The sequence below is a fragment of the Salmo trutta genome, chromosome 39, assembly GCF_901001165.1.
Source record: "Salmo trutta chromosome 39, fSalTru1.1, whole genome shotgun sequence".
Lineage (NCBI taxonomy): Eukaryota > Metazoa > Chordata > Actinopteri > Salmoniformes > Salmonidae > Salmo > Salmo trutta.
Genome location: NC_042995.1, coordinates 7,151,831 through 7,179,460, shown reverse-complemented (window position 1 = coordinate 7,179,460; position 27,630 = coordinate 7,151,831). Strand labels below are relative to the sequence as shown.

The 27,630-nt window shown below is 44.8% G+C and overlaps 1 protein-coding gene across 1 annotated transcript; it reads left to right on the top strand.

Moving 5' to 3' along the window:
* LOC115179592 (gamma-tubulin complex component 3 homolog) lies at positions 1–25,275 on the top strand. Its single transcript, XM_029741197.1, has 21 exons — positions 1–584; positions 1,777–1,884; positions 2,340–2,407; positions 2,509–2,583; positions 4,420–4,640; positions 5,271–5,425; positions 6,174–6,286; positions 8,186–8,380; positions 8,511–8,643; positions 8,733–8,899; positions 14,771–14,881; positions 14,984–15,092; positions 15,794–15,983; positions 16,105–16,240; positions 17,930–17,998; positions 18,550–18,685; positions 18,809–18,897; positions 19,050–19,181; positions 19,738–19,878; positions 22,514–22,630; positions 23,369–25,275. Exons 1-21 carry the CDS (start codon positions 509–511, stop codon positions 23,528–23,530), a joined length of 2,703 nt encoding a protein of 900 aa, XP_029597057.1. The 5' UTR covers positions 1–508; the 3' UTR covers positions 23,531–25,275.
* The last annotated feature ends 2,355 nt before the right edge of the window (positions 25,276–27,630 follow it).

Sequence of the window (27,630 nt, the reverse complement as noted above, 5' to 3'; positions counted from 1 at the left end):
ATATGTTTCCCATGCCAATAAAGCCCTTGAATTGAAATTGAATTGAGAGAGAGAGAGCTGTCCACTACTTGGGTCATGAAATTCTCCCCAAATCTGGGAACTGTCCACTCTCCTGGTTCTGAAATGCAAATATGCAAAATAACTGTCTTTCGATACGGCTGTACTTCATTGCAATTAATTCCAATAAAATAATTTTTAATTAACATTGAAAATGTATTTCAAAATTAACAGTCAACTAGCTATCTACTTAGCTTACAATTTGACCACCATAAGCATGGGGCGAAAGCTAGGATCAACTGAGATGGGAACCTTTAGCGCCATTGCCTTGTTTTGGAGGGTAATATTTTCATGTATTTTCCCCATCTCTTCTCGCTAGCAACGCCTGCAGTCAGGACGCTTTCGGCGGGTTCCGTTAAAATGGCTGTTACTGAGAGTGGAAACCCAAAGCAAGAACAATCGTAGTGGGTACAACTGCATCCAGTAGTATCGCTTAAAAGACTGCAACGCAATGGCTGGCCTAGATCAAAAGTCCCCCAACGTCCTCCTTCAAAGTCTCTGCTGCAGGATCACTGGGAAGAGCGAAGGTAGCTATGGTGCTAGCTAGTTAGAGTGCCCAGGCGCGGTTATGTGCAGCTAGGCTGGTCTGTTGCTAGCTAGCTAACATCAACAGTGATGCTGATATAACAGTTGTATGCCAGCGTTCAGCTCGCCATCTAGCTACAGTAGCTAACTAAGTTGGTAGTTAAGTCAAGTTTGTATGACAGCCAATGCTAGTTAGCTTAGGCTAGCTAGTAACTGTACACCTAGCTAGCCAAGTCAAAGATGGTAGGCTATGAATGGTCCCCAACTAGCTAGCCATCTAGCTAACGTTAGCTCGACCGTTATTTGTATTTAGGTGATGGCTACATCCAAGGCTTTAGCTAGCTAGCTAACTACCAAAAGTGTGTTATAACTAGATATAGGTAGCTGCAGATACGGTTGACAACAGTCCAACCACGCCTTGTTCAAGTAAGTTAACTAGTTAGGGATGGCTTGCCAGGCTGCCAGAAAGTTTTCCTAATAAATCTGACTTTGATACCAATTCTTGGTATACAGTCTGAAACAAAGCACTGCACAATCGTGAACATTTTCCTTACAGGCCAGAATGTTGAATACAATTACGTTTGAACTTACTTTACCGGTTGTCTGTGCAGTTAGTCTTTCAGCTGCTCGAAATATGAGACAAAATATTCACCGGAAAGTATTGTTTACCCGACTTTTTAGAGCGCAGGTACTGAAGTAGAATTTTCTATCACCTGGCACATGCTCAAAACCATGTAAACACCTGTTAGTATGCAGGTACTTACCGTCTTGTGCACGCCTTTTGATCATGAGCAAACACATCTTGATTGCAACACACACAGACCCGCGTTTTGAAGTCATTTAATAATACTTTCCTGTAGATATTTTGTCTCAAGTACCAACACCATAGACAATCGGCAGAGTAAGTTCAAATATATATATTTGAAACATTGGTGACAGACAAGGGACATTTCGTTTTTCTTTCTATGTAAATGTAGGTGGTATTGCCTGCACAATTGAAGGCATGTTTCGCCACGTTTCTTGACTACCAGAAAGTGTAAGATTGGGTGCTAGCTACTGATTGAGGGGAAACGTTCTGCATCTGTAAGATTTGAACCAGCCTGAAAGATTCATTCACAAAGTAGTGACATATGGTTTAGGAAAAGCCGATATTCCGTGCTCAATACTTCAACTCAACCCTATTTCACGTTTCAGCTGAAGTAGCCCACCAGTTCCAGTATGCTGTGAGAGTCGTCGGGAGTAACTATGCTCCCACCATTGAGAGGGATGAGTTCCTAGTGTCAGAGAAGATCAAAAAAGAACGTGAGTGACCTATGACCTATTATTAGAGACAATAATGTGAGTGACCTAAACTGGACAGGTTTGAGGGTCCATCTCGACAGTCGAAAGTGGCATCTGCACATCACTGGTTTGCGCTTTCTCTGTTACCTTTGCAGACATGCATCCTTTGTTAATGTGGTCTTTCTGTTGTTGTTTTCCCAGTAGAGCTTTTCTGTCTCGTGTTAAAGGCGACAGCATTGTACATTTGACAATAAATATGTTTAAGAGTCTCCATAATAGTAAATCTCAATAGATTTTGTTTGTAGTCACTAATGACCATCTTATCGATCACTAAGCATAGTAAAGTTTAAAAAACAGCACTTACCTTTGTTCGGAGTGGAGTTGAGTCCCTTTTAATCAACTTGTGTTTTTGGAATTGGTCTATGTCTGTTTATTTAGTGGTCTGATTCGGTTTGTCTTGTCGTTTGGTTCTCCAGTGCTGAAGCAGAGGAGAGAGGGTGACGCTGCCCTGTTCTCTGAGCTCCACAGAAAGCTGCAGACTCAGGTCAGTCTTCTGTTCCAAATACCCTGGTGCATATGCATACTTGTATTGGCTTTGAAAGGAGAACCAATTGAGAATCTGTGTGTTTTGCTTTCCATTAACAGGGGGTGCTGAAACACAGGTGGTCCGTCTTATACCTGCTGCTCAGTCTCTGTGAGGACCCCAGGAAACCGTCCAGGGTGGGTATACTTGTCATTACACCATAGTGCTCTCAACACACACACACTAACCATAGCTATATATACAGTTCCAGTCAAAAGTTTGGACACAGCTACTTATTCCAGGATTTTGTTTATTTTTACTATTTTCTACATTGTAGAATAATAGTGAAGACACCAGAACTATGAAATAACACATATGGCATCATGTAGTATCCAAAAAAGTGTTAAACAAATCAAAATATATTTTCGATTTTAGATTCTACAAAGTAGCCACCATTTGCTTTGATGACCGCTTGGTACTCTTGGCATTCTCTCAACCAGCTTCTCCTGGAATGCTTTTCCAACAGTCTTGAAGGAGTTCCCACATATGCTGAGTACTTGTTGGCTGCTTTTCCTTCACTCTGCGGTCCAACTCATCCAAAACCATCTCAATTGGGTAGAGATCGAGTGATCGTGGAGGCCAGCTCATCTAATGCAGCAGTCCATCACTCTCCTTCTTGTTCAAATAGCCCTTACACAGCATGGAGGTGTGTTGGGTCATTGTCCTGTTGAAAAACAAATGATAGTCCCACTAAGCGCAAACCAGATACGATCGCGTATCACTGCAGAATGCTGTGGTAGCCATGCTGGTTAAGTGTGCCTTGAATTGTAAATAAATCACCAACAGTGTCACCAGCAAAGCACCCCCACACCATCACACCACCTCCTCCATGCTTCACGGTGGGAACCACACATTCGGAGATCATCCGTTCACCTACTCTCACATAGAAACGGCGGTTGTAACCCAAAATTTCCAACTTGGACTCATCAGACCAAAGGACAGATTTCCACCAGTCTAATGTCCGTTGCTCGTGTTTCTTGGCCCAAGCAAGTGTCTTCTTCTTATTGGTGTCCTTTAGTAGTGGCTTCTTTGCAGCAATTCGACCATGAAGGCCTGATTCACGCAGTCTCCTCTGAACAGTTGATGTTGATATTTGTCTGTTACTTGAACTCTGTGAAGCATTTATTTGGGCTGCAATTTCTGAGGCTGGTAACTCTAATGAGCTTATCATCTGCAGCAGAGGTAACTCAGGGTCTTCCTTTCCTGTGGCGGTCCTCATGAGAGCCAGTTTCATCATAGCGCTTGATGGTTTTTGTGACTGCACTTGAAGGAACTTTCAAAGTTCTTGACATTTTTCGTTTTGACTGACCTTCATGTCTTCAAGTAATGATGGACTGTCGTTTCTCTTTGCTTATTTGAGCTGTTCTTGCCATAATATGGACTTGGTCTTTTACCAAGTAGGGCTATTTTCTACATACCACCCCTACCTTGTCACAACACAACTGATTGGCTCAAATGCATTAAGAAGGAAAGAAATTCCACAAATGAACTTTTAACAAGTCACACCTGTTGATTGAAATGCATTCCAGGTGACTACCTCATGAAGCTGGTTGGGAGATGCCAGGAGCGTGCAAAGCTGTCATCAAGGCAAAGGGTGGCTACTTTGAAGAATCTCAAATATAAAATATATTTTGATTTGTTTAACACATTTTTTGGTTACTACATGATTCCATATGTGTTTTTTCATAGTTTCGATGTCTTCACTATTATTCTACAATGTTGGAAATAGTAGAAATAAAGATAAACCTTTGTGTGTCCAAACTTTTGACTGGTACTGTAGATACAGAAAATGAAAGCATTTATTATCCTCCAGACTGCATTATCACAAACAGTAATTCCATCGCGGCCATGTTAGCTCTATAGAACTCCATTTATAGCAGAAATAGCTATTCTATTAAATGTTCCATATTATTCCACATTTGATTATTTAATTGATACATTATTAATTTATTGATAGCATGTGTCATTCCCAGGTTGGCAGCTATGGGGCGCTGTTTGCCCAGGCCCTCCCCCGGGACGCCCACTCCACCCCGTTCTACTGCACCCGGCCCGGGAGCCTGCCCCTCAGCTACACCGAGCGCTCGGGGCCCGGGGGTGCCCAGATCTCCACCAGCATGGGCACCAGTGGCATCAGCAGCCTGGGGGTGTACTCCCTCAACGGGCCCACACCCACCCCTCAGCCCCTGCTGGCCGGGTAAGACCAATTGATGGAACCCTGTTTGTCCGGTCAGGACCCAGGACGCCGTAGTCAGTCGTACATGACTCTAGACTTTCTTCAGTCTTGTTCCTGTGGACTCGCAGGGAGTGCATGCGTTTGTTGTAGCTCAGCACCGCACCTGCCTAACCAATGAACTTTCAGAATATGAAGGGGTCTTAAATTAGTAGGACATGTTTAAAAATATATTTTTCTTTGTAGCCATTTGTCGTAGAAGGGTATTTCCATTCTGTTGTGAGCATCAATTATGCATGTCCTTCTCCACAACCCCACCAGCACTTATGTATAATTACTCTGGCTATACTCGTCTAGTGCCAGGGTAAGTATCTGATTAGTGAGTGGTTGAGTGGATCATCATCAATGCTATAAAAATCATTTGGAGCTGAGGCATCGCTACAGTGGCGTGACTCTAAAGCCATTCTCTGCTGTTGAAAGGCAAGAGTCCCTCATTAACAGGCTATTAATGGTAATGGTCCTACAAGACAGTTTGCATTAGGAGAAGCAAAATGTATAGGGGAAGAGTGATGCATGTCGAGGGGGAGGAAAAATGTTTACGGATGTAAACATACAAAATGGCCCATTAAACATTTCTATGTGTGCTCTCTCCAGACACCCACCCCAGACAGCAGGGCAGCAGCTGGGCTCTCGGCTGGCGTGGGCCCTCCCCAACACCTCCGCCCTGGCACCTACCTCACGGGCCCCGCTCGGCCCCCCACCCCTGTCCACCCGGACCCCCAGGCCACGCCATGACGGTGACCTCACTGGTGAGTTGTGGGTGGGGACTGACATTGTTGGGATGTATAGGCCTACTTTTTGTGTATGAAACTACATGGCGTTGCTGGGACATGCTTCACGGTTGGGGGAGATTTTGTAACGTAGGCAGAAGGTGGGCAGGGGGCCTGTAATGGTAAAAGACACTTTGCTCTCTGCACAGTGAACTGAATACTCAATATTAAACAGAAAGAGATTAGTTCGGAGGGAAATTGACCAGGTCTGCAATGAAATGTTCCCGTTCTGCACTAAGCACCACCTCACATAATCGCCTCTTTTCATAAAGGTTTAGTTGCTCTCCCGGTATTTAATTTGTCTTGGTGCTCCACTGACAGGGTTGGGGGCTGACGTAAATAGATATATAGAGAGATACAACACCTACTCATTCCAGGGTTTTTCTTTATTTGTACTGTTTTCTACATTGTAGAATAATAGTGAAGACATCAAAAATATGAATAACACATATGGAATCATGTAGTAAGCAAAAAACTGTTAAACAAGTATAAAATATATTTTGATTTGTTTAACACTTTTGATTCCATATGATTCCATATGGGTTAATTCATAGTTTTGACATCTTCACTGTTATTCTACAATGTAGAAAATAGTAAAAATAAAGAAAAGCAATTGAATGAGTAGGTGTCCAAACTTTTGACTGGTTCTGTAACTTTTATGGCTTTCGTTAATGTTGTCCTACTTTTTGTTGTTTTTCTGAATCCTCGTTCTTCTTCTCCTCTCCAGCGGAGGTTGGTGAGGCTGCGCTGGTCCGAGACATCCTGTATGTCTTCCAGGGGATCGACGGCAAGTTCATTAAGATGAGCAACGCAGACAACTGCTACAAGATCGACTCAAAGGTGACTTGAACATTCGTTCATACGTGAACAATGTCCATGCCAAGGTGTCTTTGGTATTTCAGTTCGTGCCCCTTGTTCCTGAAATATTTCCCTGACGAATGCAAAAACTGATGACCAACTTCCTAAGCTATTTGACCTTTCACCGAGTGTACAAAACATTAGGAACACCTTCCTTTTGTTGAGTTGCACCCCCTTTTTGCCCTCATAATAGTCTCAATTCGTCAGGGCATGGACTACAAAGTGGCAAACGTGTTCCACAGGGATGCTGGGCCATGTTGACTCCAATACTTCCCACAGCTGTCAAGTTGGCTGGATGTCTTTTGAGTGGTGGACCATTCTTGATACAAATGGGAAACTATGTGAAAAACCCAGCAGCATTGCACTTCTTGACACACTCAAACCAGTGTGCCTGGCACCTACTACCGTACACCCCCCCCCATTCAAAGGAACTCAAGACTTTAGTCTCGCCCATTAAAAATCCTTCTTTAACCTGTCTCCTGCCCTTCATCTACACTGATTGAGGGGGATTTAACAAGGGATGGAAAGAGCAGGTATTCCTAATGTTTTGTACACTGCGTATATGTTAGAGTTAGTCAACATGCTGTGTTTACACGCACCATGGCAGGTAGGCTAGCGGATTAAGAGCATTGGGCCAGAAACCGAAAGTCTCTGGTTTGAATCCCCAAGTTGACTAGGTGAAAAATCTGTCTGTGCCCTTGAGCAAGGCACTTAACCCTAACTGCTCCTGTAAGTCTCTCTGGATAAGAGCGTCTTGCTAAATGACTCAAATGTTTAATGTAGACAGCGCCGTACTTCCATCCATACTAGCTAGACCAGTTTTTGACAGATTACCCTGTTGCATCGCTAGCTGACTCCCTGACATGGCTGTTGTAGAACCGGCTGACCGACAGCGTTTTTCAGATTCAGCTGTAGTGCTGCTGACATCAAGGCTGATGATCTGTTTCTAAAAGGGGTAAAAAGCTCGACTGATCAATAGTTGGCTCTTTGGTTAGGAGCCACGTCGATGGCGTCCCTCTATCATCCATCAAGGATTCATTACAACTTTCCTCCCTTCTAATATTCCTACAAATTACAGTCGACCTGTTTCAGCTATACATCTTCTCAGCGTTCTATATAGCCTGCTGTCAATGCGCTGGCCTAGGAGCACTGTATCGGACGAGAACACTGGAGCCAAATCTAGCCGTCAAGGGTGTTTCCTGAGGTCTTTTTGAAGTCATCATTTACGCTATAAGCCCTATTCAATCTAACACGGTTTCCGGAATAATTAGAACAGAATACAGAAATGGAACATTATTAGAGACAATCATGTTTTATTATTCCTTCTAAAGTAGAGAAGGTGAGTATCAACACCTCATCCTCAGAAGACGACTCCGTCAGCAGAGAGAGACTGCAGACAGTTTTGGCTCCAGGCTTCTTGGCGAATGTCTTCAATCTGTGAAACAAGGGCCACGCTGACTACCATTTAAAAAAAGTGAAATTCAGTCTGAACAAACTGGTGTGAAAGGGATGAACCTTGAATTGGAGTAGTCCTCCAACTGGCAAATGGCTCTGTAATAATACGGCTGATGTGTTGCTATTCATGTTTCTGGGCTGAAGAGCGGAGCTGCTGTTCCTTTGGTGTTGCTGTAGTCATGGGGGGTTGTGGCGTACATGTGTGTGAGTGACTGAATGGTACCTGGCAGCAGTAGAGGCCCGTTTTCCGATTGTGAGTGTCTCGTGTCTGTGGGGAGCCATACGGGACAAATGGTACACCCGGGGATAATTAACTACCAACCTGGCAACCCCTTCACAGATTAAATGGGTTAATTTGACAGTATTCCCTGTATTTTGTGCCTGCGTGTGCATTCTCCTGTTGTAACTTCTCCAGTGTGTCCCTAGGTGGTGCTCTGTAAGTCTCTGAGGGACACCAGTAGCCGATTGGCTGACCTGGGCTGGCTCCACAACAAGATTCGGAAGTACACTGACTCGCGCAGTCTGGACCGAGCCTTCGGCCTGGTGGGACAGAGCTTCTGTGCCTCCCTGCACCAGGAACTGAAGGAATACTACAGACTTCTGGCAGTGCTGCACTCACAGGTAAGACACACACCTTTCTCTACCTCTCAAAACACTGTACCGCCTTATTCAAGTGAATGAACTTTGTTCTTAGCCCTTCAAGAGGAAAAACCCATGTAGGCTACAGGACATGTGAAGGTGTGTTTGACAGTTGCAGGTGGAGGACGACCAGGGAGTGAACCTGGGAGTGGAGAGCAGTCTGACCCTCAGACGTCTCCTAGTCTGGACCTACGACCCTAAAGTCCGCCTCAAAACCCTGGCTGCCCTCGTTGACTTCTGCCAAGGTAGAGTTGTGTGGGTCTGTGGCGCCTGCTGATTGGTACCATCAAAGTATCCATTTAAATAGTGTGTGGTTGAAATGTTGTGTGTGTAGGGAGGAAGGGAGGTGAACTGGCGTCAGCGGTCCATGCCTATGGGAAGACGGGGGACCCTCAGATGAGAGCTCTGGTGCAGCACATCCTCAGCCTGGTGTCACATCCCATCCTCAACTTCCTCTACCGCTGGATCTATGACGGAGAGCTGGAGGACACTTACCATGAGGTGCCGCATACACACCATATATTTAATATACACACCATATATTTAATATACGTTTTTTGACCATTCCACAAATGTCTTGTCAACAAACTATAGTTTTGGCAAGTCGGTTAGGACATCTACTTTGTGCATGACACAAGTAATTTTTCCAACAATTGTTTACAGACAGATTATTTCACTTATAATTCACTGCATCACAATTCCAGTGGGTCAGAAGTTTACATACACTAAGTTGACTGTGCCTTTAAACAGCTTGGAAAATTCCAGAAAATGACGTAATGGCTTTAGAAGCGTCTGATAGACTAATTGACATCATTTGAGTCAATTGGAGGTGTACCTGTGGATGTATTTCAAGGCCTACCTTCAAACTCAGTGCCTCTTTGCTTGACATCATGGGAAAATCAAAAGAAATCAGCCAAGACCTCAGAATTTTTTTTTTCGACCTCCACAAGTCTGGTTCATCCTTGGGAGCAATTTCCAAACGCCTGAAGGTACCACGTTCATCTGTACAAACAATAGTACGCAATTTATAACACCATGGGACCACACAGCCGTCATACCGCTCAGGAAGGAGATGCGTTCTGTCTCCTAGAGATGAACGTACTTTGGTGTGAAAATCAATCCCAGAACAACAGCAAAGGACCGTGTGAAGATGCTGGAGGAAAAAGGTACAAAAGTATCTATATCCACAGTAAAACGAGTCCTATATTGACATAACCTGAGAAGCCGCTCAGCAAGGAAGAAGCTATTGCTCCAAAACCGCCATAAAAAAGCCAGACTACGGTTTGCAACTGCACATGGGGACAAAGATCGTATTTTTTTGAGAAATGTCCTCTGGTCTGATGAAACAAAAATAGAACTGTTTGGCCATAATGACCATCGTTATGTTTGGAGGAAAAAGGGGGAGGCTTGCAAGCCGAAGAACACCATCTCAACCGTGAAGCATGGGGGTGGCAGCATCATGTTGTGGGTGTGCTTTGTGGCAGGAGGGACTGGTGCACTTCACAAAATAGATGGCATCATGAGGTAGGAAAATTATGTGGATATATTGAAGCAACATCTCAAGACATCAGTCAGGAAGTTAAAGCTTGGTCGCAAATGGGTCTTCCAAATGGACAGTGACCCCAAGCATACTTCCAAAGTTGTGGCAAAATGGCTTAAGGACCACAAAGTCAAGGTATTGGATCAATCCTATAGAACATTTGGGCAGAACTGAAAAAGTGTGTGTGTGAGCAAGGAGGCCTACAAACCTGACTCAGTTACACCAGCTCTGTCAGGAGGAATGGGCCAAAATTCACCCAACTTATTGTGGGAAGCTTGTGAAAGGCTACCCGAAAATGTTTGACCCAAGTTAAACAATTTAAAGGCAATGCTCCAAATACTAATTAAGTGTATGTAAACTTCTGACCCGCTGGGATGTGATGAATCTCAGTTTGTTACCTGTATAAAAGACACCTGTCCACAGAAGCAATCAATCAATCAGATTCCAAACTCTCCACCATGTCAGGGACAAGATTGTAGACCTACACAAGGCTGGAATGGGCTACAAAACCATCGCCAAGCAGCTTGGTGAGAAGGTGACAACAGTTGGTGCGATTATTCACAAATGGAAGAAACACAAAAGAACTGTCAATCTCCCTCGGCCTGGGGCTCCATGCAAGATCTCACCTCGTGGAGTTGCAATGATCATGAGAACGGTGAGGAATCTGCCCAGAACTACACGGGAGGATCTTGTCAATGATCTCAAGGCAGCTGGGACCATAGTCACCAAGAAAACAATTGGTAACACACTACGCCGTGAAGGACTGAAATCCTGCAGCGCCCGCAAGATCCCCCTGCTCAAGAAAGCACATATACATGCCCGTCTGAAGTTTGCCAATGAACATCTGAATGATTCAGAGGACAACTGGGTGAAAGTGTTGTGGTCAGATGAGACCAAAATGGAGCTCTTTGGCATCAACTCAACTCGCCGTGTTTGGAGGAGGAGGAATGCTGCTTACAACCCCAAAGAACACCATCCCCACCATCAAACATGGAGGTGGAAACATTATGCTTTGGGGGTGTTTTTCTGCTAAGGGGACAGGACAACTTCACCGCATCAAAGGGCCGATGGACGGGGCCATGTACTGTCAAATCTTGGGTGAGAACCTCCTTCCCTAAGCCAGGGCATTGAAAATGGGTCGTGGATGGGTATTCCAGCATGACAATGACCCAAAACACACGGCCAAGGCAACAAAGGAGTGGCTCAAGAAGAAGCACTTTAAGGTCCTGGAGTGGCCTAGCCAGTCTCCAGACCTTAATCCCATAGAAAATCTGTGGAGGGAGCTGAAGGTTCGAGTTGCCAAACGTCAGCCTCGAAACCTTAATGACTTTGAGAAGATCTGTAAAGAGGAGTGGGACAAAATCCCTCCTGAGATGTGTGCAAACCTGGTGGCCAACTACAAGAAACGTCTGACCTCTGTGATTGCCAACAAGGGTTTTGCCACCAAGTACTAAGTCATGTTTTGCAGAGGGGTCAAATACTTATTTCCCTCATTAAAATGCAAATCATTTTATAACATTTTTGACATGTGTTTTTCTGGATTTTTTGTTGTTGTTATTCTGTGTCTCACTGTTCAAATAAACCTACCATTTTAAAATTATAGACTGATCATTTCTTTGTCAGTGGGCAAACGTACAAAATCAGTAGGGGATCAAAAACTTTTTTCCCTCACTGTATCTACATAGGCGTACAGAGGCCCGTTATCAGCAACCATCACTCCTGTGTTCCAATGGCACGTTGTGTTAGCTAATCCAAGTTTATAATTTTAAATGTAATAATTTTAAAAGGCTAATTGATCATTAGAAAACCCATTTGCAATTATGTTAGCACAGCTGAAAACTGTTGTCCTGATTTAAAGAAGCAATAAAACTGGCCTTCTTTAGACTAGTTGAGTATCTGGAGCATCAGCATTTGTGGATTTGATTACAGGCCACAAAACACCAGTCTCAATGTAAACAGAGGTGACTCCGGGATGCTGGCCTTCTAGGCAGAGTTGCAAAGAAAAAGCCATATCTCAGACTGGCCAATATATAAGATTGGCAAAAGAACACAGACACTGGACAGAGGAACTCTGCCTAGAAGGCCAGCATCCCGGAGTCGCCTCCTCACTGTTGACGTTGAGACTGGTGTTTTGTGGGTACTGTTTAATGAAGCTGCCAGTTGAGGACTTGTTTCTGTTTCTCAAACTAGGGTGGCCTTGATGACAGCTTTTACATTTACCTTTAGTGCTCTAATTACATTGGTAACCAGTTTATAATAGCAATAAAGCACAGCTAAGGGCTGTGTCCAGGCACGCCGCGATGCGTTGTGCGTAAGAATATCCCGTAGCCATGGTATATTGGTCATATACCACACCCCATTGTGCCTTATTGCTTAGATATAATACACACACACACACACTTCCATTAGTTTGTCAAGGTCAGAGTCCGGATGGTAGTAGCTGAGCTCAGGCTGAAGTGGACTCAGACGTCAGACAGGTTCATCTCCGAGCTGAGATGGAGGACGGGAGTGGGGGAGAGAGGGAGGGGTACAGCGGCCTTCCTAATGAAGATGGATGAGAGGAGGGTAATGTGGAACTGAGTGATGGCCCTCTCTTCTCTCTCTGTCCTTGCTCTCCATCCATTTCCCTGTCTCCACAACTACAGGACAGTAGAAGACCGTGAATCTAGTCCTAATGCACCTGCTGCTGAATCGCCCTCTCAGACTCCGTGTACCTGAAACTAAGTGCTGATTGGGCGAGAATAGGAGAGTTGTAGCGGCTTTCAAGACCAACTCACGAGCTATTCCTAAAAGGGAACGCTTCATAGGGCACAATGTATTTACACCCCCTGTATTGACCCTCCCCGTAGCAGGGCTAAGTGATAGTTATGGAGCTGTTCCTTCCCAGCAGAGGGGAATGAGGGGATGGCTCTGAAGCTTACAGGCACCTCAGTCAGCCCCGGGGGCTGCTGGGAGGTGGTGTTAGACTGTAAACACTCATTATGACAAAAAGAGTGGAAATTAAAATAAAACTTGATATACTTTTTGTTACCTAAAAGGCTTTTCAATCCCTCTTGTTATACTCCCTAGGAGAGAAGTATTCACCTTGTAACACTGTCTATTTATCGGCATCCATTTTGGTTTTCAAGTTGAACCACCATTGACGATCAAGTTCATGATTGAGAGATGGAACCACCATTCACTTTCTTTCCATTACTGTAATAAGTATCCATTGTTGTAGTAATCTCCTGTGTTGTTTGGCTAAACAATTATTAGGCAAATTGTATTCCTTGGGATTAATTTTATTGTTGAACAAACACAATGCTCTCAGTCAATCCAAAATGTTATTGAACCTCAAACCTGAATGTTTAACAAAGGAAAAGTGAGTTTTTTTGTCTTTCTCAGGGAAATATATAAGTATGCACAACTATTAGGCAACTAAATTACAAAAATAATTTCTCTCAACTCACTTGTTTATTCTCAATTTTTAGAGTAAGTGTAACAGATAAGTAACACAAAATGACAATTATATAACATTTTTGGCCTTTCAAAAATATTCAGTGACCAATATAGCCACCCTTATTTTCAATAACTGCCATGAGCCTTCCATCCATGGAGCCTGTCAGTTTCTTGATCTGTTCACGATCAATTTTCGCTGAAGCTGCAACCACAGCCTCCCAAATGCTGTTCAAAAAGGTGTATTGTCTTCAATCACTGTAAATCTCACATTTGAGAAGGGCCCACAAGTTCTCAATAGGATTTAAGTCAGGTGAGGAAGGGGGCCAGGTCATTATTCAGGCATCTTTGAGGCCCTTGCTGGCTAGCCAAGCAGTGGAGTACTTGGATGCATGTGATGGAGCATTGTCCTGCATAAAGATCAAAGCCTTCTAGAATGCTGAGGACTTCTTCCTGTACCACTGTTTGACAAAAGAATCTTCCAGAAACTGGCAGTAGGTTTGGGAGTTGAGTTTCAGTCCATCTTCAACCCGAAAAGGTCCAACTACCTCATCCTCAATGATAGCAGCCCATACCAGTACCCCTCCTTCACCTTGCTGGCACCTGACTCAAAGTGGTGCCCTGTGTCCGTTACTGATCCAGTCACGGGCCCATCCATTTGGTCCATCAAGAGTCACTTTCATTTCATCTGTCCATAAAACCTTTGAAAAATCTGTCTTCAGGTATTTCTTTGCCCAATCTTGACACTTCAACTTGTGAATCTTATTCAGTGATGGTCTTGTTTCAGTCTTCTTGACCTTGGCCATGTCTCTGAGCACTTGACACCTTGTACTTCTGAACACTCCAGGTAGGTTACAGTTCTGGAATACGGTGGCACTGGAGGATAATGGGTTCCTGGAAGTTTGACGTTTAATTCTTCTCAAGTCTTTTGCAGTTCATTTGCGCCTTTTCTTCCCCATGCGTTTTTTGCGCCCCAGTTGACTATTCGCAACAAAACGTTTGATTGTCCGGTGGTCACGCCTCAATAGTTTAGCTATTTAAAGAGTGTCGCATCCGTCTGAAAGGCATTTTACATTTTGGGTTTTTCAGTGTCAGTTAAATTTATTTTTTTGGCCCATTTTACCTGAGGTAATGAGGCTGCCTAATAATTATGCAGACCTTGATATAAGGTGTTATTCACTTTCGCCACACCCTCCCTCATTACACAAATACATATCACCTGAAAATGATTAAATCCAATAAGCATTCAAGTTTATATGGTTTGGAGTTCGAAAATGTGAATAGAAACAATGATAAGATCAGAATACTCACTTGCCTAATAATTGTGTACGCAGTGTAGTTGAGTCATGTCTTTTAAGGTGTGATTATGATGGGTATGGGGATTCCTCTCCCTGCAGTTCTTTGTGGCGTCTGACCCCACGGTGAAGACAGACAGACTGTGGCACGACAAGTACTCACTGAGGAAGTCCATGATACCCACCTTCATCACCATGGACCAGGCCCGCAAGGTACACACGAACACCAATTATCTCATCCTCAACGTAAAAAATACAAGCTTTGCATTCACATGTCACTTTTGCTCGCTCTCTCTTTCTCTTCTGTCTCTGTAGGTTCTGCTCATTGGAAAGTCCATTAACTTCCTGCATCAGGTGTGCCATGACAGAACCTCACCAGGGAAGATCACCCCGGCCTCCAAGTCTACAGACTCCCCCAAAGATGGTACGCTCTCTGACCTCTCTCCCCCACCCCAACACACTGTGAAAGGGGCTAGCTCAATACAACACTGGCATTTGGTGTTTGGTACACATTTCTACATAATATACCTTCAGAGTGTGTATTGAGCAGGCAGTGTCTTTCGAAGGAGTAGAGAAGCCTTGGTCTTGCCATAGTAGTGTTTGTAGCTAGTGAGAGCAGAGCTGCATTGATCTGTTTGGCATCAGAACTGGTTGTACTGTTATGGTACTTACTGTCGTATCGACTGGATTTAGTCTCACTCCTCTCTCCGTCGCTGATCAATGGTTTTCCAGTTCCTTCCTTAGCCTCGTCCTTGAGGGGAATGACTGCACACTGACTGGCTTTGGAAGGGGAGGGGTTGTATTTTTACCCTGTCTGTCCCAATGCCACCCTATTCCCTTTATAGTGCACTACTTTTGACCATAACCTTATGGGTTAAAGGTAGTGCATTATGAAGCCCCCGGTCAAAGGTAGTGCATTATGAAGCGAGTAGGGTGCTATTTGGGATGCAGACTCTATCTTGAATTATAGATACAGAGTTCAGCAAACTGTCTGAGAGATGAGTTTAATATGCATCATGTAGTGCCAACTCCAGTACCCACATAATGACCACAGATAATAACTCTCTCTCTTCCCCTTCCCTCTCTCGCACCCCGTCCTCTCTCTCCCCCGCTCTCTCTCTGTAGCTGCAGAGCTGTTATCAGACCTGGAGGGGGCGTTCCAGGGGAAGATAGATGCAGCCTACTTTGAAACCAGCAAGTACCTGCTGAATGTCCTCAACCAGAACTATCTGCTGCTGGAGCACCTGCAGGCCATGAGACGATACCTGCTGCTGGGCCAGGGAGACTTCATACGCCACCTCATGGACCTGCTAAAGTTAATACACACACACACACACACACACACACAGGTGTACAGAGGGGTACGCACAAATATACACACCCACCCACCCCATCCTATACGTCATATATATTGACCTTAGTGTTTGTCCCTTCAGACCAGAGCTGGCCCGCCCAGCCACCACTCTGTACCAGCACAACCTGACCGGCATCCTGGAGACAGCCGTGAGGGCCACCAACGCCCAGTATGACAACGCTGAGATCCTCAAGAGACTGGACGTACGCCTGCTGGAGGTAGGCTACAGCTCATACCATTACTACTGTCATAGGCTACAGCTCATACCATTACTACTGTCATAGGCTACAGCTCATACCATTACTACTGTCATAGGCTACAGCTCATACCATTACTACTGTCATAGGCTACAGCTCATACCATTACTACTATCATAGGCTACAGCTCATACCATTACTACTATCATAGGCTACAGCTCATACCATTACTACTATCATAGGCTACAGCTCATACCATTACTACTATCATAGGCTACAGCTCATACCATTACTACTATCATAGGCTACAGCTCATACCATTACTACTATCATAGGCTACAGCTCATACCATTACTACTGTCATAGGCTACAGCTCATACCATTACTACTGTCATAGGCTACAGCTCATACCATTACTACTGTCATAGGCTACAGCTCATACCATTACTACTGTCATAGGCTACAGCTCATACCATTACTACTGTCATAGGCTACAGCTCATACCATTACTACTGTCATAGGCTACAGCTCATACCATTACTACTGTCATAGGCTACAGCTCATACCATTACTACTGTCATAGGCTACAGCTCATACCATTACTACTGTCATAGGCTACAGCTCATACCATTACTACTGTCATAGGCTACAGCTCATACCATTACTACTGTCATAGGCTACAGCTCATACCATTACTACTGTCATAGGCTACAGCTCATACCATTACTACTGTCATAGGCTACAGCTCATACCATTACTACTATCATGGGCTACAGCTCATACCATTACTACTGTCATAGGCTACAGCTCATACCATTACTACTGTCATAGGCTACAGCTCATACCATTACTACTGTCATGGGCTACAGCTCATACCATTACTACTATCATGGGCTACAGTTCATACCATTACTACTATCATGGGCTACAGCTCATACCATTACTACTATCATGGGCTACAGCTCATACCATTACTACTATCATGGGCTACAGCTCATACCATTACTACTGTCATGGGCTACAGCTCATACCATTACTACTGTCATGGGCTACAGCTCATACCATTACCACTGTCATGGGCTACAGCTCATACCGTTACCACTATCATGGGCTACAGCTCATACCGTTACTACTATCATGGGCTACAGCTCATACCATTACTACTATCATGGGCTACAGCTCATACCATTACTACTATCATGGGCTACAGCTCATACCATTACTACTATCATGGGCTACAGCTCATACCATTACTACTGTCATAGGCTACAGCTCATACCGTTACTACTATCATGGGCTACAGCTCATACCATTACTACTGTCATGGGCTACAGCTCATACCATTACTAATGTCATGGGCTACAGCTCATACCATTACTACTGTCATGGGCTACAGCTCATACCATTACTACTGTCATGGGCTACAGCTCATACCATTACTACTGTCATGGGCTACAGCTCATACCATTACTACTGTCATAGGCTTTATCTCAGTGGGCTAACACGGTATTGAGTCACGGGTTTGAAACACAACCTGGTAACCCGTGGCTCAAGACTGTGTTAGCCCTCTGAGCTGTAGCCTAGATGGTTGATGTCTGGATGCTGGATGTACACGTGTCAGAGTTACCTATTGGATTTCAAACTGTCAACTTGGCACCATGTTATCCCTCTGAACTAAAGCCTGGTCACCCATCTGTGCTCCTTCTGTAGGTGTCTCCCGGGGATACGGGCTGGGACGTCTTCAGTTTAGACTACCACGTAGAGGGTCCTATCGCCACGGTAACCACAGCACTTTATGTACATACACATACCATCCTATCTGGTGTTGCCTTGTCTCTCTCCACACACACACACACACACACACACACACACCCTCACAAACAATCCAATAAGCTTCTCCTCTTCATTCATCCATAAAAGCCCACCTGGAGCTTCAGATCGTTGTTTCTTTCTGCTCTGTTATACATGTTCACTCACAGGCCACCAGTCAACCATGTTAGATGAAGTCAAGTGCTGACTGGTTTTGTGTTGTTCTCTGAGGTGGTGAGAGAACATGTGTAAATGCTGTGCTTCCCTGTGACGGGTGTTCACTCAGTCTCTCTCTCTTCACTCTGTCTCCTTTATCTTTCTCTGTCTAATTTGTGTGTGTCTCTCTCTCTCTCTCTCTCTCTCTCTCTCTCTCTCTCTCTCTCTCTCTCTCTCTCATTTCTCTGTCTCCTTTGTCTTTCTCTGTCTAATTTGTGTCTCTCTCTCTCTCTCTCTCATTTCTCTGTCTCCTTTGTCTCTCTCTTCTTGCTTTCTGTTTCTCTCGCTGGTTCTGGCTGTGGCAGGTGTTTACGCGGGAGTGCATGAGCCACTACCTGCGGGTGTTCAACTTCCTGTGGCGAGCCAAGCGTATGGAGTACATCCTCACCGACATCTGGAAGGGACAGATGTGCAACGCCAAGCTGCTTAAGAGCATGCCAGGTGAGGACACACACACACACACACACAACCATGTAGTTCCCTCTCACCTCCAGCAGAGGGAGTCATGTACCAAAGAGCTGTAGATGAGGCAGCCAGGGTAACATGTTAGATGTTGTGTTACAGAGCTGTCTGGCGTGCTGCACCAGTGCCACATCCTGGCCAATGAGATGGTCCACTTCATCCACCAGATGCAGTACTACATCACCTTTGAGGTCGGGGGCCGTACTTTTCATTAATTTATCTGAGACCACTGGGCTCACCTAGCCTCTCCCTCTCTAGTCCTCTTTCACCCCTCTCACACTCTCCCTCCTCCCTTGGCTGTCTGGGTCTCTGGCTGTCTGGGTCTCTGGCTGTGTGTGTACAGGTGCTAGAGTGTTGTTGGGATGAGCTGTGGAACAAGGTAGAGAAGGCCCAGGATCTAGACCACATCATCGCTGCCCACGAAGAATTCTTAGACTCTGTCATCTCCCGCTGCCTACTGGACACCAACAGCAGGGTGAGACACACACACACACACACACACACACGTATGCTCATACACTCTAACAGACACTTACTGACATCCACTTCTCTTTGACCTGCACGCGCTTAAAGGGATACTTCGGGATGTTGGCAATTAGGCCCTTTATCTATTTTCCCCAGAGTCAGATGAACTTGTGGTTAAACTTTCATGTCTCTGTGTCCAGTATGAAGGAAGTTGGAGGTAGTTTCGTGACCCAATGCTAACTAGTGTTACCCGTAGACTTCCAGTCATTGCAGTATTTACTAGCATGCTAGCAGAATACCCATAGACTTAGTCATTGTGCTAACGCTAGTTAGCAATTGCGCTAGCGGTAGTTAGCAACTTCCTTCAAAGTGCGTGCAGAGACTTAACAAATGGTATCAGCGAGTTCATCTGACTATGGGGAAGTAGATAGAGGGCCTCATTGCCAAAATCTCTTAGTATCCCTTTAAGAATTTTCCTGTACCCAGCTATTACATCTGCGACCCTGTACATGTGACTAATAAACTCTAATCTAAAATGTTTTTCTCTCCCGCTATCCTCTCTCCAGTCCTTGTTGAACCAGCTGAGGGCTATCTTTGACCAGATCATAGAGTTCCAGAGTGCCCAGGACTCTCTGTACCGCTCTGCCCTGGAGGAACTCACCCTGCGGCTGCAGTACGAGGAGCGGAAGAAGCAGAGGGATTCTGAGGTAGAAGGATCAGGGCTTGAAGTGGACTGAAATGGGTGCCAGCACTTAGGGCTGTTACGGTGACCATATTACTGCCACACCGGCGGTCACGAGTCATGAAGGCAGTCAAATTCCACGTGACCGTTTAGTCAGGGTAACTAGGCTTCTCCAAGCTCTGATGCTGCTGATGGTCATTAGTAGCCTACCAAACTTACTAACTGCCTGGTGCTCAGCACTCTATTGTCCCTCTAATCACTAACACCAATGCAAATGTATTCGAAAATCTAATCAAACCCTTCATGAGAGCTCATGTTGCGTAACATTTCTATAGGCTATGCAATTGCGTGAGAAAACAGAGTGATGGCTTCTATTAAAAAGAGGAGGTTCCCATCAGCTTTCTATTGGCTAGGCCTACTATATTTTATTTTTAAACTTTCCTAATATTAAGCACATAGCTTATATTCACAATCACCGGCTGATGAAGTTTCGTGACCGCCACAGCCCTAACTCTTTATATTTAGGTTCCGGTACTCTGCAATATTTTTAAGACAATATTCTATAAGAGGTGCCGGTACTCAAGCAGTAGAACATTTGAGGTGTTGGTATTCAGTACCGGTGTGTACTGGCCCAATTCACCTACTTATAATGATGATAACTTTTAGTTATAGAGCGCAACTGGAGGGCCATGTAGTCTTCAGAGAGTCCCATGTCCTGTTTGTTCTAAGTCGTCTGGAACCCAGCCAGGGGCCAACTCAAGTTCCCTGCTTAATGGCCATTGGCCATGCTGGTGGTGTTGTCATTCTATTGATTTAACAGGCCCTGAGCATCAGACTATTAAACTCTAAGTGTTTAGAAAAACAAACACCGCCTCCGGGTTTGCCAAGTTTCTCTTTTAATAGCTTGTAAATAAGACTGAGGTCCAAGGTAAAAGGGTTTGGGGTGACAGAAGCTGTTGGTCAGTGATTGGGGGGGATATTGGATTTTATATTAACTTTAAATATTGGGCATTGAGTGTTACATGAATGAGAAGTATGTGAGTAGAGAAGACATTAAAGGTCATGTCTCTATGGGGAGAATGCTGGGGTCATAGAGCGGGAATCTGAAACAGTTTAGAATGGGTGTTAGTTACCCATTTACTGAAGTGAAGAGATGGCACTGGTTACTCTTTCAAATCAAATTGTATTAGTCACATGCACCGACTAGAACAGACTAGAACCTTACATTGAAATGCTTACTTACGGGCCCCTAACCAACAATGCAGTTAAAAAAATACAGATAAGAAATAAAAGTAACAATTAATTTAAAGAGCAGCAGTAAAATAACAATAACGAGACTATATACAGGGGGGTACCGGTACAGAGTCAATGTGTGGGGCCACCGGTTAGTTGAGGTAATATGTACATGAAGGTAGAGTTATTAAAGTGAGTATGCATAGATGATAACAACAGAGAGTAGCAGCGGTGTAAAAGAGGGGGTCAATGCAAATAGTCTGGGTGTGCCATTTGATTAGATGTTCAGGAGTCTTATGGCTTGGGGGTAGAAGCTGTTTAGAAGCCTCTTGGACGTAGACTTTGCGCTCCGGTACCGCTTGCCGTGTGGTAGCAGAGAGAACAGTCTATGACTAGGGTGGCTGGAGAATTTTTAGGGCCTTCCTCTGACACCGCCTGGTATAGAGGTCCTGGATGGCAGGTAGCTTGGCCCCAGTGATGTACTGGGCCGTACGCACTACCCTCTGTAGTGCCTTGCGGTCGGAGGCCAAGCAGTTGCCGTACCGGGCAGTGATGCAACCAGTCAGGATGCTATCGATGGTGCAGCTGTAGAACCTTTTGAGGTTCTGAGGACCCATGCCAAATCTTTTCAGTCTCCTGAGGGGGAATAGGTTTTGTCGTGCGCTCTTCACGACTGTCTTGGTGTGCTTGGACCATGTTAGTTTGTTGGTGATGTGGACACCAAGGAACTTGAAGCTCTCAACCTGCTCCACTACAGCCCCGTCAATGAAAATGGGGGCGTGCTCGGTCCTCCTTTTCCTGTGGTCCACAATCATCTCCTTTGTCTTGATCACATTGAGGGAGAGGTTGTTGTCCTGGAACTACAGGGCCAGGTCTCTGACCTCCTACCTATAGGCTGTCTCGTTCTTGTCGGTGATCAGGCCTACCCCTGTTGTGTCATCGGCAAACTTAATGATGGTGTTGGGAGTCGTACCTGGCCGTGCAGTCATGAGTGAACAGGGAGTACAGGAGAGGACTGAGCACGCACCCCTGAGGGGCCCCTGTGTTGAGGATCAGCGTGGCGGATGTGTTGTTACCTACCCTTATCACCTGGGGGCGGCCCGTCAGGAAGTCCAGGATCCAGTTGCAGAAGGTGGTGTTTAGTCCCAGGGTCCTTAGCTTATTGATGAGCTTTGAGGGCACTATGGTGTTGAACGCTGAGCTGTAGTCAATGAATAGCATTCTCACATAGGTGTTCCTTTTGTCCAGGTGGGAAAGGGCTGTGTGGAGTGCAATAGAGATCGCATCGTCTGTGGATCTGTTGGGGCGGTATGCAAATTGGAGTGGGTGTAGGGTTTCTGGTACCACACTTTCATACCACACTGATGCTGCAGCAACAAAGTTCCGTCTGGAACTTGACACCTCTAATGTTGCCTGTGTGTTTTCAGGGTGAGTGGGGCGTGACGGCTGAACAGGAGGCAGAGGAGAACAGGAGGATCCAAGAGTTCCAGGAGACCATACCAAAAATGCGCTCTCAGCTACGGATACTAACACACTTCTACCAGGTATGGGTCTTACTCTCTTCTTACTGCTACAGTGGCTTTCACTAGGACCGTCTGGTTGTCTGTGGTAGTGTTCAGTAGATAGGATTGTCTGGTTGTCTGTGGTAGTGTTCAGTGGATAGGACCGTCTGGTTGTCAATGGTAGTGTTCAGTGGATAGGACTGTCTGGTTGTCTGTGGTGGTGTTCAGTGGATAGGACCGTCTGGTTGTCTGTGGTAGTGTTCAGTGGATAGGACCGTCTGGTTGTCTGTGGTGGTGTTCAGTGGATAGGACCGTCTGGTTGTCAATGGTAGTGTTCAGTGGATAGGACTGTCTGGTTGTCTGTGGTGGTGTTCAGTGGATAGGACCGTCTGGTTGTCTGTGGTAGTGTTCAGTGGATAGGACCGTCTGGTTGTCTGTGGTAGTGTTCAGTGGATAGGACCGTCTGGTTGTCTGTGGTAGTGTTCAGTGGATAGGACCGTCTGGTTGTCTGTGGTAGTGTTCAGTGGATAGGACCGTCTGGTTGTCTGTGGTGGTGTTCAGTGGATAGGACAGTCTGGTTGTCTGTGGTGGTGTTCAGTGGATAGGACTGTCTGGTTGTCTGTGGTAGTGTTCAGTGGATAGGACCGTCTGGTTGTCTGTGGTAGTGTTCAGTGGATAGGACCGTCTGGTTGTCTGTGGTAGTGTTCAGTGGATAGGACCGTCTGGTTGTCTGTGGTAGTGTTCAGTGTATAATCTGTGGTTGGTTGTGCTCCTTCTCAGGGCATAGTGCAGCAGTTCCTGGTGCTGATAATGACTAGTCCAGACGAGAGCCTGCGCTTCCTCAGCTTCAGACTGGACTTCAACGAGCACTACCGGGCCAGAGACCCCCGTCTGAGGGCCTCGCTGGGGGCCACCAGGGGCCGACGGCCCTCCAACATCTGACCTGACGCACACCACCATGTCACAACATAGGGACAGAGAGCCACACGGAATCTGCCTTGATAGTATTTATATATGACATGAAGATGACATCAAAGTAGGGCTAGATGGAATCTGTTGTGATGACATAATAGAGCCAGGTGGAGATAATGCCACTTTCAAAACAACTAGGAACTCTGATATCTCTGACTTCAGTGCGTTCAAAACAACTGGGAACTCGGTATAAAACAAGCTCCAAATGGGAAAAATCGTTTTGAACGGTCATCCAACTCGGAATTCCAAGTCGGGAACTCGGGGCTTCTTTCCAGAGCTCCGACTTTCCGACCTGAAGATCACCAACGCCATGATTTGACCTAGTTTTTTTTCTTCAGAATTCCCAGTTGTCTTGAATGCACCATAAGAGGATGATGTAGTGGTGACTTCACAGATTCCATTTGGCCCTGCATTTTAACACCTCAAGACAAATAGGGCTAACTGGGATTCATTTCACTATGACATAAACAAACAGAACATTTTGAAACCCTGCCGCCTCCCCCAATGTCATTGGCAAATTACTCACACAAACAAACACACACGTTCAATTCACCACACACACACACACCCACGTTTCCCACTCTTTCACAGTCCCCTCTTGGGAGATGTGGTTTTAGAAGCCTGTCATTTTAGTACTCTGCCTCCAGCATCCAGCTGTGTTCACCCTCACCTCTTCGAGGTGTCTGATAGGCTACCATCACCGTGTGAATTCCATATTGTACATTTGATAATGAACAGAATGTCTTGATTTGATTGGTTTGTTTACATGTTCTGTGAATATTTGAATTTTGTTTCGTTTTTCTTACTGACGTTTGTTTCTTTTTCATACCAGTGTCTTAAAGTCTGCGGTGTGTTTTATAACTGTTAATAAACACTGTTATAGCTGTTTAACAACTGTATTATGGAACCAACACAGCAGGCTCCCACCCACCTCTCTAAAGAGATTCATAAACAATGCCCACAGCCCCTAAGGCTAAAAGACTGACAGACGTTAGGATTGTATTAGTGTTTTGTATTATTTAACTGGGTTTCTCTTGATTCTCCTTGCAGACTGTGGCCTCTGTTCTGCATGTCAAACTGTCATGTTGAACCAGCTCAATTCCTTACAAGACAGATTTGTCAAACGTGTTGCACCCAACTTATGCCACTTTTCTCTCCTGACCACTCAGACAAACCTGGGAAAATACTTTTGTCATACTGCATTAAACCTTGAAGAAGATACAAGTGGAATGGTAACTGAATGGTGACATAACTAGCCTTTCTAAACCCTCCCATGATGGAGTGTACTGTAGTATTCGGGTGCATCTCAATAGTCAGAGGTGGCTTCCTCGCCTCCTTCCCTTCTCACTGATCTGAAAGTGAAATGGAAGACGCTTACCAGGACTTGCTTTCATTCAGCTGTCAGCAGATCAGATGAAGGAAAGGAGGAAATGCAGCTATTGGATGCGTCCTAAATGACACCATATATAATAGGGCGCAATTTGAGATGCAGAGTTAGAGATGCACCCTTTTAGTGTTTTAACCCCTCCAAGCAGGCTCCCCTGTCTTTCTTTCCATTCACAAGTTGTCATCAGGGCGTGCCAAGAGAAGATGCTACCGGAAGACCTCTGTCTGTAAATCCTGTCCATTGTATAGCACAGATGTATAGAAATGACATGCCATGGACACAAACATCCTGTCATCTCTTTAATAATAAAGTCAAGTTTTTTAACAGTTTGTACTTCGTTTTTTTTGTCAGCATCAGGGGTGTATTCTAAGTAGACTATAAGCGGGCCTTTGTCAAAAAAAAAAAGTATTTTCTAATAATTTAATTTAATACACCACACTCCCAGTGAGTTTTTTTTCTTGCAGGACGCATTCATGCCTAATTAGTTTGAAGGATGCATGTGACTTGGACATTGTGCTGGAGGTCGAGAACGCAGCAGAACGCATGTGAAGTTATACAGTGGAAGTCCACGATATAGCAGGTAAGTTTACTTAAATAGTTAACATCGAAGTGATTTCAGAAACTTGGAAAGTAGTCGACATAAACGGGGCTGACTTCAGATAATGTTTTCTAGGTAGGTAGAACATGACGCACAGACGTGTCAATGTCAATTCCCGCTCGTTTGAATCTAGTAAGTAAATTTTGTTTAGACAACTGTCATGGTTAGAAAACAAACAAGATTACAGATAACTGTAGTATACAGTAGTAGTAACTACACTTGTGCTAGCTAGACACTTCCAACGAGCTGCCTTGAGATATTTGAGGCAGAATGAGTTTGAGTATTTAACCACGTGGTGGCGGTGTAACTCAATAAATGCGAGATAATGACGTTTAGTACTGATTCATTGATTGATCGCTCATGTTGATCTGTGAAACCATGGATTCACTTTTCTATCCACAATATGATACGTAGTCAGCTCTCATGCATTTTGCTGTGTGTTGGAGTAGAATAGACAGTCACAGAGCAGCTTTATTAACTAGTGATATATTTGGTAGGAGAGGTGTCACAAAGGTAATGGACGTCTCACTGCAGACTGGCTTTATTTGGACACGTCACAAGACCCATGACACTATTTCCCCCCCATTGAGATGAATGGTGTTCTTGTTCTTGACACTAACTCACTTTGTTTCATTATTATCCCTGTTTGTTAGCTGTGTTCTGGTGCCTGTGTGTCTGTTGCTGGTGGCAAACTTAATTAGCTGATCTCGGGATCAGTATATTTAATAAATTGCTTTATAGCTCTGATCCACTACAGTCACTGGCAGGCAGAGTGGAGGAGGGGTTGAAAGACATTTAAGATGACATGGATCAAACTCTCCTGCTGGTGTAGCCAGCAGCCACATCACACGGTCCGAGAGAACGCAAGTGTGTGTGTGATCCCTGAAGCAGCCTTGCATGTCACAAGGGCACTACTTCCCAGCTCAGTAGCCTGTAGGTGCAGGCTATAAATGAAGTGCACAATTACTGTACGCTGCAGTGCTTCACATTTGATGTGTGAAGTGTAACTGCTTGTGGTTAAGACTGTTGGGCCACAAACCGAAAGGTTGCTGGTTCGAATTTTTAGCGGACTAGGTGAAAATATCTGCCGATGTGCCATTGAACAAGGCACTTAACCCTAATTGCTCCTGTAAGTCGCTCTGGATAAGAGCGCCTGCTAAATAAAACAGAAATAACTAGGTCAGTGTTGCTGTTCTTTAAATGTGATGTTCTGGCCTGCAGCAGCCATCTTGAAGCAGAGAGGATACCAAGCTTTGTTTACACACAGATCAACCTCAGCTTTTACTACACTGGTTTTTATCCTCAGTTGATGATATACACTAGCTATACAGGACACTTTTAGTGGTGTTCTTGTACCGTTTACACACGACCTGTGAATTCTGGCTGAATATGAGATGTTAGGCTTATCAAAGTCACTGAGGGAATGGATCTGTGTCTCTATTACTTTCTGGAAGCTCCCTACTGACCCTGTGATGAACCTGCGGGCGTGAACATCTGGCAGACGATAAAGTGTAGGACAATGATGCATAGTGAACGAGGTGAGAGTGACCACATCAAACTCATGGTCAATACATGAGGGGTGCAGCCTCATGCCTTCAGCATCACACACAGCTGCTTAGCGAAACAATGAGGGATTATAAATGAAGTAATTTTCCCTTTTTCATGTACAGTATTAGAGATGAATCTCCATATTATCTTCTAAAGTTCCCATTGGCACCTCATAATGACTTGATTCTTAACTTTAAGAACTGTGTTCAGAAGAATTCTAATCTCCTTGATTTGTGACTGGTTGCAAATGAATGTTTTCCCACTTTGTCGCAGGGCTGCAGAGAGGAATTCTGTGCATCACAATCAATGACCCATGGCTTCTAATTAGCATAGAGAGTGAAAATGGCCTAAAGTCATTGTATTATTTGTCCTTACTGCACGATGTTGACCTAGTTTACAGTAGCAGTGTAATCAGAGGGGCTCCATCTTCTAAAAGAGACATTTAGGAATTCAGGTTGTAACGCTTTCTGACTAAGTGTTTGGGCAGAGCAAGGATGAAAGTGTTTTCTTAATCCAGCGCGCGAGACATTTAAAAAA